This window comes from Pterocles gutturalis, unplaced genomic scaffold (assembly GCF_000699245.1).
Source record: "Pterocles gutturalis isolate BGI_N339 unplaced genomic scaffold, ASM69924v1 scaffold17404, whole genome shotgun sequence".
NCBI classification, from domain to species: domain Eukaryota; kingdom Metazoa; phylum Chordata; class Aves; order Pterocliformes; family Pteroclidae; genus Pterocles; species Pterocles gutturalis.
The window spans coordinates 29665-50278 of NW_010130997.1; the positions used below are offsets into that span (position 1 = coordinate 29665).

The window sequence follows — 20614 nt, forward strand, 5'->3', positions numbered from 1 at the left end:
CCCCCCCTTTTTTTTTTTTTTTTTTTTTTTAACCAAAACACCTTTGTTATCTAGCAAGAAGTTGAGAAGTTTACAGACCTAGAGAAACTCTACCTCTACCTTCAGCTGCCTTCGGGTCCCAACAATGGAGACAAAAGGTATGTGTGCGGGGTGTAAACATGAACAGCTAGTACTGAAAACTTGCTTCCTGTGGCACATACGTGCTGTGGAACTATTCACATGATGTGTTTGGTAGCAGAAACAGCCTTTATTAAATGTTAAAGACTCTTCATGTAGATTTTTTTTTAACTTTTGAATCTTTAGTGCATGATTAGCTTGTAAATATAAACCTTAGCAGCCTTTATTAAATGTTAGACTCTTCATGTAGATTTTTTTTAACTTTTGAATCTTCAGTGCATGATTAGCTTGTAAATATAAACCTCCTAAAGTGCAAGAGTCATCAGAGAAAGTGTTTTGCAGCCTAAGAGTGATCGTTCCTCTGCTTTCTATGTAAGAATTGATAATATAGCGACACAAATGTGATGGTGAGGGAAAGAAGGAACTACTGCTATTTCTGGTAACGTTTATTTGACTAAACGAAGGTCTAGAAAACCAACCTGCACAAAACTAGTGTATGTTCCCAGTCAGGTGGTTATAGGCAGACAGGTACCTACAGGAAGCACTCTGAGCATCTGCTGGGAAAGCTGGGTGTTCCCAAAGGGCAGCTCTCAAACTGAGTGGACAAAAGCTTGGAGGTGGTCAGTAAGGAATAGTACATTTCAGAGGGCAAGTAGGTGAACTCTCACTCATCGCTGTCTCCTTGCAGCTATGTATCAGTCAAGAACTGGAGTGTGGAGTCTCTTTGTTAAATTGTAGATAAAGAGTGAGATAACTGCTGCCTGTGCCTCAAGGAATAGCTAAACGTTAGGTACTGGCCCTCGTTGTCTCTGGTGTCTCTCCACCTGTGTAGGCAGACATTTACTAAGTCTTGTAACTGAGGAGGAGCTGTGGAGCAAAGTCCTCATTGGCACTGCTTCTTCTTTCGCCAGTGATCAGCTCTCCATGTCATCCAGCCGTGCCCAGCAGATGCACGCCTTCTCGTGGATACGGAACACCTTGGAAGAGCACCCTGAGACATCCCTTCCCAAGCAGGAGGTTTATGATGAATACAAGTGAGTGTTCCCAAGCTGGATCCATACATATGGCTTTAGCAGGCGTAGGTAGTTGTGTGACACTGACTCCACAGGTACTCCATTGATGTATGTGTACAAGTGCATGTAGCAGAACCAAGGCCTTACATACTGATGTATCTGAGAATGTACCAGCTACGGAGAGGCATTATTCATTATTTCTGCCACTGAAGATAAGACTCTGATGTTTAAATTGTGCATTACAGATACAGGTGCAAGTATTTCTTAACAAGGAAATATCTGTATGAATATTGGTTTTGTTTTGTGGAAAGAGGGGCCCGGGTAAAAAGCACCAGCTATCTTACAGTACGTTTTGGTCTGCTTGTGTATTCATACATTTATGACTGCCTTAACAAGGCTGAGGGCTTGAATTGTTCCTCCTGGAAATGCAGCTATTTTGCATATAAGATCTAGCCCATCACACCTTTCTTTCCAGAATAATGAATAAATATGGGACCTTCCTGCAGGAGACCTGCTTTCTACGGAGGCACAATATATCTGAATATGTATGAAACCAGTAACCAAGGCCACTGTGAGTCTGTGTTGTCAAGTCTCAAAACTACCATGTAATGAGAAAGCGATTAGAAGCAAGGGAGAGGGAGCTGGCTGACAGAAGCTGGATTTGAATTCATTTACAGAACATTCCCCATGGGGGAGGGGGGAATCATCCTTAGCCCAGTTGCCTGAAGATGAATAACAGATTTATTATCTAGTATGAATATTTTCATAATCTGAACGATTACAGTAATTTGCAGCAAGCTGAGTCCATTCACCTCCTAAGTGCCTACAGGATTCAGCCCTTAGTAATTGTTATTGTAGGGTTGCCTTCTGCCAATACCTCCTTTTAATTAACTCTCTCTGGTCAAGTTTTTGTACTTTGACTGAGCTGAAACATGATGGCATTCACTTGCCCAGGGTTGATAAACATGCACACACCTATTTCTGAAATCTTGCCATCGACTGGAGCGGTGACGCGGCCTGGAAACATAGCCAATGGCACAGACGTGCTGGGGTGGCCAATCCCTGAGCCGCAGCCGCTCCCAGCGACAAAAAATGGGGGGGGCCAAACCCCGGGCCGCCAGCCGCTCGCGCAGACACAGCAACAGCGGCAGCTGCTGTGCGGGAGAGAGATGGGAGCGTTATTCTTAAATATATTTCTTATTAAATAATTTATGGCCTGCTTCAGCAACAAATCTGCTTGGCTTCCATGCTGTGCCAAGCTGCAGATGCCCGGAAAAATCATCATCTACAGATTGTGGAGTGTGAAATTTGGATGGCTTTTGTATGTAGCTGCATCAAGTATTTGTGTATTGTATTTTTTTTTTTCCCCTAACAAAATAAGGGTGGTAAGCAAATATTCAGGAAAATATCAAATGTTTGGAATCTGTTCTCCTTTGAAAGCATCTGTTCTGTTTTTAAAACATTCAGTTTCTGTGAATATTTTCATGAGTTATTCTTGCACACCAAAGGAAAAGCGGTCTTGGGTGGGAGGTGGGGAACAGGCATATAAATAGATGAGAGGTAGTTTTGATAACTCATTTTTTTTAACCTAAGGGTGTTAAGACCTCTCAAAACTCACTTCTGTCATATTAACAAGTTACCATTTCTCTCCTCTGTGTGCAAAGATCGACGTTGCATGAGCTTGCAGTGAGCAAGCTTACGCACTGTGCATGCGTAAATCAAAGTTACAAGGCTTCGGAAGAGTGCCGCATCACTCCAGCATCTCAAAAAAAAAAATTTGGGTCTAAATAAATCTTGCAAAGCTACTGGGCTCCTGCATCACCTTTCATGTTTTGGTTTTTTTTCTATGAAGAGGGAAAGATAGAAGCTTGCTCTCCACACAAGTCCACCATTGGCAAGTGTTGATAGTGTTTCCAGCTCCTCCGTGTTTCAATAACCCTTCTTTTCGTGCTGAGCTTATTCAGCACAGTGACTCTTCTTTCTGTTTTCTTACTCTTCTATTTAATTGTGAGTTAATCTCTAACTGGATAAAAGTGAACGGATTTGTCTCCCTTTTGAGAGGGATAAAATAGATGCAAAGTGCTTCATAATGTAAGGTTGAGAGCTTGCAGCTGAATTTCCGAAAGGAGCTAGATGAGAGCTAGTTCACCTGCCTTGGTGCTGTGGTGCTGCTTGCACTGACAATACGTTGGGCTGTAAGAAGCTGTGTTTCTGTTGGGCATGTACTGTTCTTCTTCTGCTGGCTTCCTCTGGGAGTTATGGGGGAATACAGCCTGGAAAATGTTATGGGAACTCATGGGGAGCTGCCTAACATTATCTAGCCTGCAGAGAATGGATGCTACTTCCCATCAAATCCTTCTTGTAAGTCAGTTTTACTTGGTTATTTTCTCCCTATTAGTAAACACCCTTCTGGAAGCAGCCAAGTGTAGATTTAACAGTTTAAAGAATTAGGATTTCGAGTCTGAAGTGCAGTCCTGCAGTACTTCTGCAGACAAAAATCCCTATTTGCCCACAAAATGATTTGTTGAGCCTTCAGTAAACACTTGGGTTCTCTTTTCTTGCTTTTACTGCAGTGACGCAAGGAAAGAAAGTAATTACTATTTAAGTTTGGTGGCCTGAAGGTTCACTTGATGCGCTTAATATAGATGAGGAGGTCTTTGAGTCCCTGTATCTCTTTCCTTTAGTCTGTAAATCATTAGTCCTTGCTTTGCTGGCTGCTGGACCACTTGATGCCGCCTGCTGCATAGTTTGTGTGCACTAAGTGTTAAGGATGTTAACCAACAAGTTAGAAGAAGAATATTCAGAAGTTAGCTGTAGGTACAAAAATCTGTTAAACAAATAAAAGACACAAGATACATTCTAATCTTGTTTGATAGCACTTCACCATTTATATAAAACTCCCTGAGTGGAACAGGATGGGACCTATTGTGTTGTAAATGACAGTCCCCTGTCATAAGCAACTACCTGTGTATTCCTTTTAAAAGCTGATCAAACGCCATCTAAAGCAGTTGTTTCCCACCTCTGCTTGTGGGAGTCTGACCTGCAGTTTCATTTCTCCAATGGTTTTCAGACATCTGATTTCCATCCTACCTGATTTTCAGGACTCGTTTCTGTGCCGGTATTGTTCATCAGCTTCATGGGAGCCTACCTCTTCCTAAGGTCCTTTGCTCTAGCCCATTTTTAGAGACCAGTTGTTTTGCTGGATTGGATAAGGCAAGATCTTTGTTCCCTTTCGTAAGTGACTGTGTGTCCATTGTCATTCCTGTCTGCACAGACATTCCCTCCCCCATCTGTTGCCCACCCACCTTGCAAATAAGGAAAACAGCTCCTGGGCTCAGCCATGTGCCAAGAGTGCAAGTAGCAGAGAGAAGAGCTTCAGGGAAGAGATTCCTGGTATGTGTTGTCAAATCAATGAGAGACCACAGATGGACATGGAGGGTTCTCAGCCAAGCCAGGAAGAGGAGGGGCTGGATGGGATGATCTGTCTGAAAACTGAAATCCCGTGATGATAATAATAGCTCAGAAATCACAAGTTTGCGGGAGCTGCCAGTGTGGATATGAGGGGACCATGTAACTCTTAACGTTTTGCTGCTAGCAAGTAATTGTCTCGAAACAGATGTGCTAGACTTGAGGAGATGGTTGGGTGTTTTTTTTTTTTCCTTCCTTATTTATTTATTTAATTTATTCTACAGAGGGAATAATTTTTACTTTAAAGTTGATTGATTGGTAGACCTCTAATCCTGTTGTTTTGCTGGTTATTTTTTTATTTTGTTTTGCTGGGTTTCTGTCAAAGATACTGCTGGCTGTGGCAGAGACATTCAGAGAGCCCTCCTTTGTGTGCTAGTTGAGACTTGAAGTCCCATCATCAGCATCAGGAAGTGACAAAGATCCCTTTTAGGAATTTTAAGAGTAAAGTCAAAATCCACTGGAGCCTGGCAAGACGCAAGGGGAAAAAATGTGCAGAGAGATCTATCCATTACATGCAAAGCAATGTCTGATTTCTAAGAGGGTGCAGCAAGGCAGCAGAAGTATTCTTTTGTATTAATTTCCAAGGGATATATCCAGAATCCAGATTCTGTGAGGGACATGCAGTGAAATGAAATATGTTGGTCTATAAACTTGATTAAAACCTTCTTGATGTCTTATACAGAAACGAGACCAATGGCTGACTGTATGCCAGGTTGTAGGCAGCATGTCCTGGTTCGGACAGGGTGGCCCGCTGGCTGTTGGAAGCAGGCGTGCACAAACTCGGCAGGGAAGTGTCGGAACCAGATAGCATAGATCTTGGTGTTTATCCTCATCAAAATCGTTACATTGGTGGTCATTCTTTGCAAGTACAGCCAAGGTGAAAGCAGCAGATACTTGCTCTGTAATAATGAGTATTTTTGCAGAGAAAATCAATGCAGTGGGAGTACGTCAAGAAATAGATCGTGCTTTCTCTGGAGCTACAGTTGTCAGAGAAGACATTTTGACTGGCCTACTTGGATGCAAATGCCAGTGCTAATTGTTACTGGTTTTACTGGGTGGTGCTGGGAATGAAACATCTGTTTCAGGAGTGATGCTCGCTCTTCCTTTCTTTCTTCCTTTCTGAGCAGAGATTTGTTTGCATGTATGTGCCTGATGAGAGTAGCAGGCAGCGTGATGCATGAAGTTCTTGTTTTTCTGCTCTCCTGCTGATGCCCACCCAGGATTGTGTACAGTCACCTCCTCTTTCAACAGGCACCTTGTTTCTGTGTAGTGCTGATAGGACTTCTCCCAGGAAAGGAGTTCGTTGCTATCTAGTGCTGACTCTGCCTGTAGCTGTAGGAAATCTGAATGAGAATGCTGTAAGGGTATGTTTTGGGCTTTAGCAGATTAACATCTGTGAAATACCGCAAGGCTCTTGAACAAAAGGCACCATGGCTTTCCTATCTTTGTGCACTTGCTGTGTAGGTAAGCCTTCCAGAGCCATTCCCGGTTTTCTCCTCTGCTTTCACATCTGTGATTTTCCAGAACATTCGTGTTTTGCAGTTAAATCAACAATTCTTGTTCTCTGTCTCACAGAGATATTTTCAAAATATCTCAGATGCTGAAACAAAATTCCTTCTTCTGAGACCTGAAGACAGATAACAGTGCCCATTTTACTGGAATAAGTAAACTTAGCAAAAAATTACTTTTTGTTGCTTTATTCCTCTCTATCTGTCATCAGGTTGTATACTCAGTTTCATGAAGATTTGCAGAGGCAATTGAGATCTCTGTTAATTTAGGACTGTTAATGAATATGAGGATGTCTGTGATGAAGCAGCTCTCATAGGTCAGCAGTGGTACAGGGGTAAGCGGGCTGGGGCCTCGGTACGTGTTTATATCACACCTATAACGGTGAAGCTGGTTCCCTGGGAAGGTGTGGTTTATTAAATTTATTAAGTTGTGAGGTTTTCTAGGCAGAATCTTTCTCTGGACACAGGCAAGTCTCTTACCTACTTCTTTTTAAATATTACTGCAGGACTTCAGGCCTTACTACAGCCAAGCTCTGCTTCTGGATAGAACAATGTCTCTGCTTTCGTTATGTCCTGAAATAAGTGAATTGAAACAGATGCTTCAAACTAAGTCGTGGAGTAAATCTTCCTGTGCTCTAGATAATGCCACTAGTTGTTATGTCTCCACATGACTTGTCTTTGAACTCAGTAGAGAACAAGGCAAAAGCTATGGTATTAATAGCTCTGTTTATACATTTTTAATGCATTCAATTCGTTGTGGATAGCTTCATTAATGTTAAATGGGGTTCTAAATATGGATGGATGTAAGTGTTTTCTTTTGAAAACCTTTGATGGAGTCTAGCATGCAGGCTGGCCTCCTGTATTAACTTGGATTCCATTCACGCTTTCTTTCTCTTTGTTGCAGGAGCTATTGTGACAATCTTGGCTACCACCCATTAAGTGCTGCTGACTTTGGAAAGATAATGAAAAATGTCTTTCCAAATATGAAGGCCCGTCGTCTAGGCACAAGAGGCAAATCAAAATATCCTTTGCTAGAACACTTCTCAGTAACTTCTGCGCTTGCCTGGAGAACATCTGTCATTATGGCTTAGCTACCAGCTAAATGTAGAAGTAATGTGAAATAAAAACATGCCGACGCTTTCCCAATGTTCTTTAAAAATTATTAATTGGCGGTAGTGTTAGGTTGCAAGATATAACTTTGGAAACAAATAGTTAAATTTAGGTTTTGATGCTTAGTTGTCCCAGCAGTGAGGAATCAAAGCAGCTTTATCATTTAGTGCAAAGGGGGATATTGGAACAAAGGAATTTGCCTTCCATATGTACAGTAACTAATATTTTATTGGTAGTACAGCTCAGAATTATCAAAACATTTCATGCTTTTACATTATACTTGTGCAGACCACTAATTTAAAAGTTAATTTTAAAGGCAAATTTCCTTCTTAAGCTCTGCTACAGGTATTTTGTAAAACTGCCCCTTCTCAACCATTAGAATTGCTTGAAAGAGAAGAGGGAACTGGGAAGTCATCGCAAAAGCTGACTTCAGACTTGGAAGGCACGATCCGAGCCTTGTCCTGCTGTCAGAGGCGGGAGGCCGTTTCCTTCACTCTGTGGTGCAGACCTCCTGAAATAGGAAAGACAATTCAGAGCAAGAGCTTCTAGGATGGGGAGCGTTGTCTCTCTCTCTTGACTGCAGAGTCTTGTTCCCTGTGCCCAAAGTTGGCGTCTACCTCCTTCCCTCATTCCCTGTGTTAAATAGTCCGTCCCAGAGGGTGTACAGAAACACTGCTCCATTTAATTGTGACTTCATACAAACCTTCAAAGACATAAAAAACTGATGTTGTCATAGTATAACTGGACATTGTTACAGGCAGCACTATACACAGTGAGGTCGTGGGACCAGATTCGTTTATAAACTCATAGGCAGACACTGTGGTGAGTACGGGGCAAATGCTGTACAAAAGAGTCGGTTCATACCACTGGTTGTTGTGCTGCTTCAGCGTAGGGGCAAGAAGCTCTGCTAGGAAAAAAGTGCAATAATCAAGGCTAAAGTCTACAAGGATGTGAATTTTTCTCAGGCTTTTCTGAGACTGAGTTGCAGGTTGTCTAGTCTTCAGCACTGTGAGGTGTTCCATTAAAAACCAGAACCTGTTAGTGATTTTCAAATAAGTCGTTGTTCCATCAGCAAAAATTTTGTATTTTCTCAGTTGAGGATTACACCTTCCCATAAGAATCCTTAGAAACCATCATGAAGCAGTGTCATACCTGCTGCATCCCCTAGGGTCGACTCTTGCTCGGTTCTGATGCTCTGGGTAGGCCAAGCCACCGCGGCGAGCAAGGGAGGGAGAGCCCTACGTGGCCAAAAGGTATCGTGTGGATTCAGTTCACTATGTCAGTCACTGTAGTGTATTTTAGTGCAGAGTGCCTAGATAAAACAATTTAAGATGCATATTATCTGTCATCTTTGAGCAGTGTACTACAAGATCCAAGTAGTACTGCTTTGACTTTCTTGAATTTAGACTCCAATCTGTATTTTTTAATATTTATTTTAAGGTTAAGGCACAAAATGAAGGGTAGATTCTGAAAGGCAAAAGCAAACAACTGCAGTCAAGTGAATGAGGCTTACAGTTGGACTCGATCTTAAATGTCTTTTCCAACCTAAATGATTCTATGATTCTGAGGTGCTTGTAGGCTCTGATTAACCACCATCCAAAGCACTAGCAGTGCTGGTGTGGACACACCGTCATACTGGCCTTTGCCAAGGTCTCACTTCAAGCATTCACTTGCAGAGAGAATTAAATGCTAGCCCACAGCCCAGATTTTTCTTCTGTAGAGGAAAAAACCTTACAGGTAGTAGTAAATGGAGAAGTTATGTGTCAGTTAAATTGTTTCGTAAAATACGGCGTTGGATTATTTAGCAGTGGAGCCCAAAACTGAGTAGTGATGTTCTGGATAGAGCTAGAGAAGTTTTAAGGAAGAAATCATATGATGTCATTGTAGCTTGACGCGGGGGGATTTCTTTCAGTTCTGTTTCCTAAGTTTCTAATTTAGAATTATTAAAATGGGACCTTATCTCACATTTACTTTAATACCTAGCCTCCTTCTGTGTATATTACTGTAATTATGCTCCATCCAGGTTAATGCAAGCAAATTCAAACTCCATGGTCTAGGAAAGACAATACAGATATATTTACAGAATGTGAAAAATCAATGATCCTGAAAAGTATTTGTGTGTCGCAGAGAAGACTGTCTGTGAACCCCCAGAGTAATGCTGTGGAGAGGAAAAAAGGCCAATTTGATTTTTAGACCTATACAGAAGTGAGTGAGAGTAGTGGAGGAAGTATATTTCTGTGTGCTGATTTGATGAGATCAGTGTAAGAATAAATCTGTGTATTTGTGTCTATGTTTTTACAGAAGAATTTTCATGGGTGGGGAGAGAGCAACAAAAATTGTGTGAAATTTTAAGAAGAAATGTCCTTATCAGTCACTTGATCTTGTCATGGGGAACTTCTTAAGTTTGTGGATGCCCCTTAGGAGAAGGAAGTGTCAGGAAATTTAGCAAAGAGAGGTCAACAGCGAATAGGGATGAGCTTTTGGAAATGCCTTCTCCAGCCTGTTTTAGGCCTGGTTTAGGAAGGGAGTTCAGTCCAAGTTTATGTTAATGATTTAAATATTGAGTAACTAATTGAAAGTACTTGGCATGGTTTAGAGGTTCTTCGAAGTCATCCAATGAAATGCATTGTGCCCCAGAAGCACCGTGACCTGCCCGAGAACACAGCCGTTCACAGGCTCCTGATCCTGGCTGGCTCTGAAACGACGTTAATGACAGCAGTTCTTAGATCTGGTGTTGAGTTTGCTTATAAAGCTTAGGAAGGGTATCAGAGGAACTACTGCCCTTTCATCCTGTCCCCCAACTAACCAGCAAAGATGATTTAGACCTTAATTCTTGTTCACATATTGCTACAGTGGACTGAGGAAGAAGGCTTTTGTGCATATGCCAACACTGCCCAACCTTGACTTTCATAAAACTGGAGATGGGGTATGACATATACTTGCTTATTTATCTATGTTGCTGCAAATTAACATTTATTATGTTGTTATTCTGTCTGGAGTTTTCAAAGCAAAGTCAAGAGCTGTGTAATTTTTCAGATTGTTCTTTACTTATATTCTGAATCGTTGCTTGATGTTTTTCTGTAAAGTTCAGAACGAATTGCAGTGCTATTAAAAAAAAACTAATTTAGGAGGTGAAGCAGACTTTCACAGTGTTGCCACCCACAAGCTGTTATCTTTTTAACTCTGATTCTGTTTTGGTTTTACTGTTTAAAAAAAAAAAAAAGTCAATGCTAGGGAAGAGGAACTGCAGTGAAAGAAGCAGTTCCTGGGTAACAGCAGCTGCTGAGTTGTCAAGACTCGGCATGCAGGGAGCATCAATTGTTGGTGGTCCAGATATTTGGAGTCTCTCTGCTATTTTCTTCCAGAAATGTCAGGGCCTTTGGAAACAACCAGTAGATTGATGCTAAGACATTTCATTTTGAATTATATTGATGTTGTGATCTCATTCTTCCAATTTCATGAAAAACTGTGAACATACTTACTCAACTTCTTGTGTGTTTATGATCATCATTTACTCTGTTTTTGTTTTCATGCCTTAATGACCCTTAATAATTAAAGTCACCTTTTCTCCTTCATTTGTTTCTTTTAGCTGGATGGGACAGAGCCGTCTGGGCAGCTGCAAAGTGCTGATGAGGAAGTCGTCTCTGCGGCCTGCCGGCTTGTTTGTGAATGGGCCCAGAAAGTGCTGAGCCAGCCTTTTGATACAGTCTTGGAGTTGGCTCGTTTCCTTGTCAAAAGTCACTATATTGGTACCAAGTCAATGGCAGCTTTAACAGTAATGGCAGGGGCACCAGCAGGTAATGCGATAATTTAATGCTGAAGCGATGAAATAGGGGACCTTTTCTTTCAGAGTAAGAACATCTTGGGTTGAGGAAGCACTCCTCTTCAGGGCAAACTTGAAACACTGACTCTGAGCGTTGAGCATGCTTTTCTGTGATTTCAGTCCACATTGCTGCAAATTACTTTTCTTGCTGGTAGTCTGGGTAAAGAAATCTGAAAATAAGCAGTGGTCTCAGGTTTAGTTTGTGGTTCTCCCATTCCTCTGATGAGAGCACCCTCGTCTTTTAAAGCACCTAAGAGCATGTGAGCAGTGGTGCTGAATTGATGTACTTTGCTCGATCACGAGGTTGGTGCCGGTGCAGTGCTGGTTTGTAGACAAACTGCTATCGTAGCTGTGTTTCTGGCTGATAACTTCCCTAATTTGGAAACAATTGACTGTCTTAATTTTTTCTCAAGAGCAGCTTTTCTTAGGGGCATTTCTGTGTCAGATGCAGATTTTCCTAAGATGTTTGATCAGTGTCAGGTAACACAAGAACATCAGCTGCTGCTATTATCGCTCAGATAACAAGGGATAAGGAGATAAGGGCTTGAGGGGCATGGAAAGGGACAGGAAGGCCTTCTCCAAGGGCGGCTGTGTGGCTGAGATTGCAGCACTCCATTTCAAATCTTTGTTAAGGATTGAGGTAAAGAGAATTATTTTTGTATTTTGCTACATCAGATGAATTCCTTTTTTATTCAGTCTCTGGGAAAGCTTTCATTCAATGTGGTTGGTTTTGACCAATCAGTCACTTTAAATGATTAAGTGGGTTTTTTTGTGGCTGTGGATGAAGTAAGTTACAAAAATGAAGGATGAGGAGGGAAGTGCAGGTGCACAACATGCCCCTCAGGCTTCCTTCTGGGAAGTTCTACCCAGGCCTGTAAAGCTAAATGTGTTTGGATCAAGGCAAATCTCTTGACTTGAGACAGGGAGTTTCAAATGGAAACTGGTGGTCGAGGCTGCAGGCTGGGGTGATCCCCTTCTGGATCATGTTCTTTCTCCTTCCAGCTCTCTTTCCTTTATTGCAACTTGGAACTGACAGGCCACAGTGGCAGGTTTTGCTGCCTGTATGTTCCTTTTTTACCTGTCGTTGCTTGGCTTCATTGTTTGTGCTTGCCGTGCTGCTAGAAGGAACACTAGGCGTACGTACAGCTCTTCAGCTCATGCAGCTTCTCCCTCTTCCTTCCTTCAAGAGAAGATGGTTTCCTTCAAGGAAGAGGGCAGTTATTTCCAGAGCATGCCTCTGTGGCTTGGATTGTAATTTCAGACAAGGTTCTTTCTAGAATGGCAAATAAAATATTCCCATTCCTCTAGAGCAAGGAACTACAGTGTCTCTGTGCCTTAACTGAGAGAGAAAGCAAACTTCTACCCTCAAAGAAAAATTAGTTGAGTTTTTGTTTCTCATAAGTGTTGTTTGCCTTCAGTATTCAGCCCACACAGATGACTTGTTTTCCAGTAATTGGGATATATTTGGGCATTTCACTGCTCGGTGAAGAAGGGATTGTGAAAGTGGAGATGTGTTGTGGCATTCAGGTTCTCAGAGTACACGCAGGCTGCTGCTGAGAGGGTGGGCTCCCAGGCCACAGGTCCTGAGCATGTACTGGGTATCTAAAATCAAATACGTACCCTCAAATGGTGTCGACTAATTTATGATTAAGAGTTATTTTAAAAACTGTGGAACCTTTGAAGTGTAAATGAAAGAGTGCTAAAGCATTTTTAGAGGTGCAGTTCAACAGGGTTAGTTGGTCACTGTGAGAGCACGCTGATCCTCTTGGCTGTTAATAAACAAAAGATCGTAACTGTGATGTGATTTTGTAAGGGAAATTGTTACCAACTGCACGGATGAGACTAACTCCCTGTTCTCCCTGGAATCATCACTTGCTTGCTTATGATCAGCAAAGGCATTCTCTCCGGAAAAAATGTTCTCCCATTCTAATTTCCAGGGTTTTTTCACCTTCTCCTCTTTTAATTTATTTTTTTTTTTTTTCTTCCCCCTGGACACTTCTCTTTTTGCCATGTTTCACCATGATCCCTGATCACACACAGATTTTGATCCATTCTGATATTAGATGCCTTGGCTGTTAGATAATATCATCTGCTCAGAGCTACTCCTCTGTGACACAGAACCACAGCTTTCTGGAGACATTTTTCATTTTTAAAGCCGCCTTAGACATTGATAACAAAACAAAAACATAGTAGATAATGAACTTTAAGGGTTCATCTAAAACATATCCATTGCCCTCTACTGCCAGTTAAATGAAATGCATTGTTTTTCAGATTTTGCTGACACAAAAGTTGCAATTTTGGGATTACTAGAACCAAGATGCCAGTACACAGTATTTGAGCAGCTAATGCCCAGCTTATCTAACACATTTAGACTTTGCCACCAATGTGGAAATGAAATACTGAGTAGATTTGAGCATGAAGTGGATGGGAGCACGTCACGGAGGAGGTGTTCCCAGGGTGGTTGTGGCAAGCCTGCCGTGTACTGTGTGGTTAGATACAGAAGTGGTACTACAGCAGACAGGGTATGTGTGGTTATAATTCATTCTTTTTCTTTTGTATTCAGGAATAAAAGGGATCCCCCAGCCCTCAGCTTTTATACCTACTGCTGAAAGTAATTCCTTTCAACCACAAGTGAAAACTCTGCCCTCTCCTGTTGATGCCAAGCAGCAGCTACAGCGTAAGATCCAGAAGAAGCAGCAAGAACAGAAACTGCAGTCTCCTTTGCCAGGAGAGTCTCCAGCAAAGAAACCAGAAGGCACAGCGGCCAATGGTGTGACCAGTATATCTAACGGAAGTCCTGCGATTCTGTCTCCTCCACCTATTGGCATTGTTGTGGCAGCTGTCCCCAGCCCGATACCGGTAACGTTCTCCAGCAATTCTCTAGAGAAACCACCTTATGAAGGGCTGTAAATTGTCAGTGACTAAGCAGTGGTGTCAGTGGGATAGAAAAATGGTTTCTGTTCAAAGGCTTGGGTCCCTTGATGCTTTTCTGTCCCAATGACATAAGTTATGAGATCAATAGAGACAGCAGAATTCTGATCACATAGCATAGGCCAAGTTTGTCTTTGGAGTTGTTGACCGTGGGATTTCAGCTAACAATAATTAGGGTTATATGTGGGAATAGCTGCCCTTGAGCTGAAGTTTAACCAGACAAGAGAGCTGACACCAGTCATGTGGGTCACTGAGCCCCTGATATGGAATCTAAATTGCCTTTCATTGGCGTGGCGCACTTAGTGATAGCAACAATTTTGTGTGTGAATGTCTGTGGTATGGAGTGTCTCTGTCTTGTAGCCATGCAAAACTGGGCCGGGAGGGGAAGGTTATTTGTTTTTAAGATATTAGCTGTGTTGTCAATTTCAATAGGTAAGCCAATTTTTCTGTGTGATAGTGGGTTTGTATTTAGCTTGCTTTTGAAACCTTAACAAGGAGCAATGTTTTGAACACATCCTTTCCTCTTTAGCCTTTGTATGTCTTTTTGTTCTATGTGGTGAGGGATTATATGAGAATGACCCTTTCATTAGCAGAAGAGCAGACTAGGGTGTAGACAAGTGCCTTAAAAATTGAGGCCATGTATCTGTCTACCAATCCTTAGGCAGACAAATAGAAATTGTCTTGTGTATAGTTGAAGAGCTTGTTTTGTTTCAAACTGACATTCACTAGCTTTGGTGTATTGAGCTGTGTTGTCCTTCACCTTTAAAATTCTTGGGAACGAGGTGGCCTGTAGTCTTTGGGGACTTCCTTGTGTCTTTACCACACCTTTTCTTTTTCTTTCTCTACAGGTGCAAAGGACCAGGCAGTTGGTGACTTCTCCAAGTCCTATGGGATCGTCTGATAGCAAGGTCCTGCCGCTCAATGTTCAGGTGGTCACTCAGCACATGCAATCAGTCAAGCAGTCACCAAAGACTCCCCAGAACGTTCCTGCCAGCCCAGTTGGTGACCGCTCTGCCCGGCATCGCTACCCGCAGATCTTACCGAAGCCAGCAAATACCAGTGCTCTCACCATCCGCTCTCCCACGACGGTGCTCTTTACCAGTAGCCCAATAAAGACTGTTGTGCCAGCTCCACATGTGAATTCGTTAAATGTGGTAAAAATGACAGCAATATCTCTTGCCCCAAGCAGCAGTAGTGTGCCCGTCAAACAGACGCCTTCAGTTAGCAGTAGTGCAGGAGCAGTGGAAGAAGGGAGGACTGGTCCACAGATCAAAAATGGATCTGTTGTTTCACTTCAGTCTCCAGGATCCAAGCCTAGCGCTGTTGTAGCTGCGCCTGCAGTCAAGATCAAAATGGAACCAGAAGCATTGCTGGATGAGAACTCGGTACAGGGCCAAGAGAGCTCTGACATGTCTAAACCCATAAAGGCAACCCCTGACCTGCCTCCTGCTCAACTAATTAATTTTGAGGTTGCAACCTTGAAGGTTTTAGCTGATGATGTTGTGGAGGCAAAACCAGTTAAGGGCTGTGATCAGGGAGCTGAAGAAGCAGGGACCAAATATACAACACAATCGAATGAGATCACACCAGTTTCTTCAGCAGGCAATAATCAAAGCACTCTACAGCTCTCCATTGCCACTCAGAACTTGTCCAGCACCAGCATCGGTTCACCTCCTACTGGTGAGTCTACGATGAAAGACAAAACATGCACTAAAAGTCCAAGAAAGCGACAACCTTCTACACTTCAAGATTCCCAGGTACCACCTGTAAAGAAGCCAGTGGTGGAGCAGCTTTCAGCTGGTCATGCTGTGGAGGGTCAAAAAGCAAATGGTGTTAAGAAGTCTCCAAAGGTTGGATCATTAGCTAACAGTGACAGTACAGCAACGCTTGAGCAAGTTCCCAGCAAGATACCTGTGGAGGTACCTGTATCTTCTGTAGCTGCAGCAAACTTAGCCACAGACCTTTGTTTGAGCACCGATTTAAATACCAGTGATTCTGCTTTAGGACAGCAGCTTGCATCAGCATCGTCTCCAGATATAAAAGTAGAATTGGAAGGAAACATGTTTATCATAGAAAATGATTCAAAATCTGATGGCAGCTTTAACCCAAATACATGGCACCATATCACCAAAACCTCTGACTTTGCATCTGTGAATTGTGAACAGCAAGATATCAGTGTTATGGCTATTGCAGGGCACTCTGGCTCTAGTGACTTACAGGAATCGGCGTGGGAGCCAGTGCACTGCGACGGGATACAGCAGGATGTGTACAGCCAGCAGTTACAGAGCCAAATCCAGGACTCCTCCCTGGGTCAAATGCAAGCGCAGTCTTCAAATCAGTTACCTCTGCAGTCTGAGTTGAAAGAGTTTGAACATGCAGTCCCTCAGTCAAATGAAAACTTCTTTTCCTTTGATGATGACCTTACCCAGGACAGCATTGTGGAGGAGCTGGTGCTCATGGGGGAGCAAATGTCCATGAATAATTCTCATGCTTATGGTGGTTGTCTAGGAATGGCACTTCAGAGCCAGACTGCAGCTCAAGGAGCTGCCGTGTCATCTCATCCAAGCAGCGCGCACTTTTACCATTCGATCCATAACAACAGCACTCCGATTCACACTCCTACTCCCACCCCCACCCCGACTCCCACTCCCACCCCAACTCCAACGCCCACCTCCGAAATGATTGCTGGATCTCAGAACATGTCCCGAGAGAGCCCTTGTTCGAGGCTGGCTCAGACAACTCCCGTAGATAGCGCTCTAGGAAGCAGCCGGCATACGCCCATCGGCACGCCACATTCGAACTGCAGCAGCAGTGTCCCTCCAAGTCCTAAAGAAACCCATTTGCATTTACTCCCATCAGCTCCAGTATGGCTTACCACGATGCCAGCATTATATCAAGTAGCCCTGTGAAGCCGATGCAGCGGCCTATGGCTACCCCTCCCCACAAAAACAAGCTGGAGGGGCGGAACTAAAGGGGGGTTAGCAATTCATCGGTTGCAAGCCACGGCATCCTTACGAGCTATCAGGAGCTGGTGGAAGACCGCTTCAGGAAACCTCATGCTTTTGCCGTTCCTGGCCAGTCGTACCAGTCTCAGCCACGCCACCACGATACTCACTTTGGTCGCGTGACTCCTGTTTCACCAGTGCAGCACCAGGCAGCCCCTGTCAGTAGCACCACCAAGCAAGAGGGCTTTGCTGTTCCTGCCCCTTTGGACAACAAAGGAACCAGTTCCTCTCTGAACAACAGTCTGAGATGCCGGAGCGTGAGCCCTGCTGTCCATCGCCAGCGTAATCTCAGTGGAAGCACTGTCTACCCTGTTTCAAATATACCACGCTCTAACCTGACACCTTTTGGAAGTCCAGTGACTCCTGAAGTTCACAACGTATTTGCTAATATCCATGCAGACACCAGTGCCAATAACATAGCGCAGAGAAGCCAGTCAGTCCCCTTGACTGTGATGATGCAGACGGCCTTCCCGTCTCTTCAGAAACAAACAAACACTAAAAAAATAACCAATGTGTTGTTAAACAAACTTGATTCTGATAGCGATGATGCAGTGAGAGGTTTGGGAATGAACAACATGCCCTCAAATTACACAGCCAGGATGAATCTCACTCAAATTTTAGAGACATCTGCAGTTTTTCCTAGTGCCAACCTACAAAATATGAGCAATTCCAGCACTTCAGTTTATGAATTCCAAACACCAAATTACCTCACGAAAAACAGCAGTACCGATCAGATCAGCTTTTCTTCTGGAGATAACCAAGCACAATCAGACATCGGAGAGCAGCAGTTAGATTTTAGCAGCACTGTAAAAGACCTTTTAGGGGAGGACAGTCTGCCAACAAACCAGCAGCTGGTGAATCAGGTGGCATCAGATCTCAATAACGTTGCATCTGTCTTTTCCAGCGACATCAGGTTGTCTTCCGAGCTCTCAGGCAGCATTAACGATCTGAACACTTTAGACACAAATCTACTGTTTGATCCAGGTCGTCAGCAGGGACAAGACGATGATGCTACACTGGAGGAATTAAAAAATGACCCCTTGTTTCAGCAAATCTGCAATGAATCCATTAACTCAATGACCACATCGGGTTTTGAGTGGATGGAGAGTAAGGATCATCCTGCTGTTGAAATGTTGGGTTAATCTTGTTTTATAATATGTATGTAGCACACTGTATCTAAAAGACAGACGTATTGTATTTGTCTTAATGGAAGTGCCTCCCGCAGCAGAAACACTTGCTATGTATTGTGGTATTTTTAAAAAAGTTTGCTGTACCCATTGCTCATTCTTCAGCAGGGAAAAGGCAGTCTTACCAATCTTAAACAAATCTCGGAAGGTGATGGGCTATCAAAGAGCCAGTATTAAAATTTGAATTTTATAGTGTTGCCCATTCAACATTTCTTGTAGCAAATAAAGAAGTGGTTAATAGCCAGCCAGCAGTGACAGCGATGGTTGAGGCTTTGGGAGGGTTTTAAGTCGAACTCGTTAGTAAGCTTTCTGTACTTTGTATTGCTTGTTACTTCTTAGTGGATGATCCTTACCGACCTTAGTCGTTGAGGCCTGAAAGGCAGGGTGCCTGCAGATAGGTGGGTGCTGGGGAGTGGGTAACGCGTGAAGCAGGTGACATGCAGGGGCCTGATCGTTGTGTAGCTGTCCTGAGCACTGCTCGGGGGTGAACTGTGCGAAGTCTCTAGCACTGGTGCCAGTGACATCTCTAGTAAAATGCAGAGATAGGAAAAACTAACAGAAATTATCAAGGAAAAAGAAAGATGCACTAAATTTTTTATTTAAGAGAAATAAATCTATGTAGTTATTTTACCATTAATATTCATGACATACTTGATATTTTAGTTCTCACTTCAATATTTTTATATTAGGTAAAATTCATGCAAAAAGATTTTGAGCACTGAGATTTAATCTAGGCATAACACCCTACTTTAAAGTGATAGGTACTGTTTAATTATTTATCATCGATAGAGAAGGAACGTGATACTTTCCCTCTTCTTTTTAAATAAAAGAGCTGCTGGAGCTCATTAAAATACTATTTTTAAAGATTCATTTTTTAAGTTTGCTCTTTCCTAACCTAGTGGAGGATGTGGGAAGATGTTATTTTATTGGTATTTCAGTAGGGTGAGCCCTTCTGTCTTTCTTGCTCGCTCTCTCTCAAACAAAAGATTATTAAAATTTCAGAAAATTTGGTTGATGTAAAAGTATTTCATGTAGAGCCATAATACTGCCAGGCACTTTACAGATACACAGTAAGACATGATCTTTCTTTTGGTAAAACTTCTTTTAAAATTACTTACTATTGTAGAAGCCTGAATTCCATTTTTATAAGTGATTTGACAGGACTGGTGAATTTAATTTTTCTTTTTTTTTTTTTTTTTTTTAGAAGTCCTTAGCTGCCTCACTAGTTCACTTGAACCAAAAAAGACGTTTTGTTGTTTTATCAGCTTGGCATGGATCTCTAAAATGGTGAAAACAGAGAGGTACTTAACCAGCCATGGCCCTGATGCTAGAAGGAGAACTTGGAGAGGCAAACTTGTACAAAAGAAGTGGTTCACTGAGGATGCTATGATACCATCCTTTAAGCGGAGTATAAAATTGATTATTTATCCTGTGAACTGACATTACAAAATAGAAAACAGAGCAGAAAACATTTTCTTCTCTTGCATTACTACTTTGAATGAGTGGTCATGAGTTTATGAAGGGGGGGCACAATAAGCCCCCCTCAACTTAAGCGGAAGATGCTCAGATTTTTCAGGTGATTAGTGTTTTGGTTTTTTTTATTTCAGTGTCTTGGTGGTCTTCTGTTTCTTCAGTTTTTGATAATGACTTGAGATCCCAGTACTGGTCAATTTTTTTGGCAGTGCTGATTCAACTTGTGCTGCTGCATTGGCACGTGAGGTGCTGGTGTACCACGGTGTTGCTTGCTCTTGCCCCAATACATCACCAGTCTGTGGCCTCTTCTGCAGGGACAAACAGTTGTGCCAAGCTGTAGCACCTTATGGGGCCTGATTTCACTGTGCTTGCATCAGACGCTTTGCCGCTTTGTCAGGAACAAACTTGGAGAGTTCAGATCCCTCCTTGAACCATGTGGATGTGCATGGTGTGGTTTGCTTCGTTTAAGACCAAGCGGCCCTTTCAAGTTTTGTTCAGGAAATGGGGAGGAGCCTGAAAACCGCACAGTAGCCTTCAGCTTGTTATCTTGCCAAGTGTCTGTCAGGAAGGCTTGAACCATTTTTCTTGTAGGTTAAAGTTGCTGAAGGCAGGGCTGGAGTTCTGTGCCTGCCTGTGGCCTTTTGCCAGAGATGTGCTGAACATCCTCTTACCTTGTTGACTTCGCTGGGTCTGAGAGACACTCAGCACCTCTTTTGGGTTTTTTTTCCAACCCTGTGTGAAGTGCCAGCACTACTGTGAATAGGTGAAACCCACCTTCTGACGGAGAGCGATGGGGAGGACGGGAGCCCTGGCGCTGTGGGGAGAAGCCACACGCATGCTGCAGCAGCCCGTGCGCTTGCATGACGTGCTGGCCTCGCCTCCGGGTCGCTAACACTGAGACTGATGTGGGCTTGGGGGAAATAAGCTTCTGCCTAACTCCACTAGTTTTTTTAAGAACATTTCTCAGAAAAACAAGAAG

The 20614-nt window shown here is 42.9% G+C and overlaps 1 protein-coding gene across 1 annotated transcript in view; it reads left to right on the forward strand.

The window, feature by feature from the left end:
• Nucleotides 1–18550, forward strand: part of LOC104466883 (DNA-binding protein RFX7-like) — a 26547-nt gene extending 7997 nt beyond the window's left edge. Inside the window, 8 exon segments of the mRNA XM_010080441.1 lie at nucleotides 55–137; nucleotides 1029–1151; nucleotides 7011–7127; nucleotides 10058–10142; nucleotides 10806–11013; nucleotides 13603–13898; nucleotides 14819–16796; nucleotides 16799–18550. Coding sequence (XP_010078743.1) covers nucleotides 1042–1151; nucleotides 7011–7127; nucleotides 10058–10142; nucleotides 10806–11013; nucleotides 13603–13898; nucleotides 14819–16796; nucleotides 16799–18117 — 4113 coding nt within the window. The 5' untranslated portion in view covers nucleotides 55–137; nucleotides 1029–1041 and the 3' untranslated portion in view covers nucleotides 18118–18550.
• Nucleotides 18551–20614: the final 2064 nt, after the last annotated feature.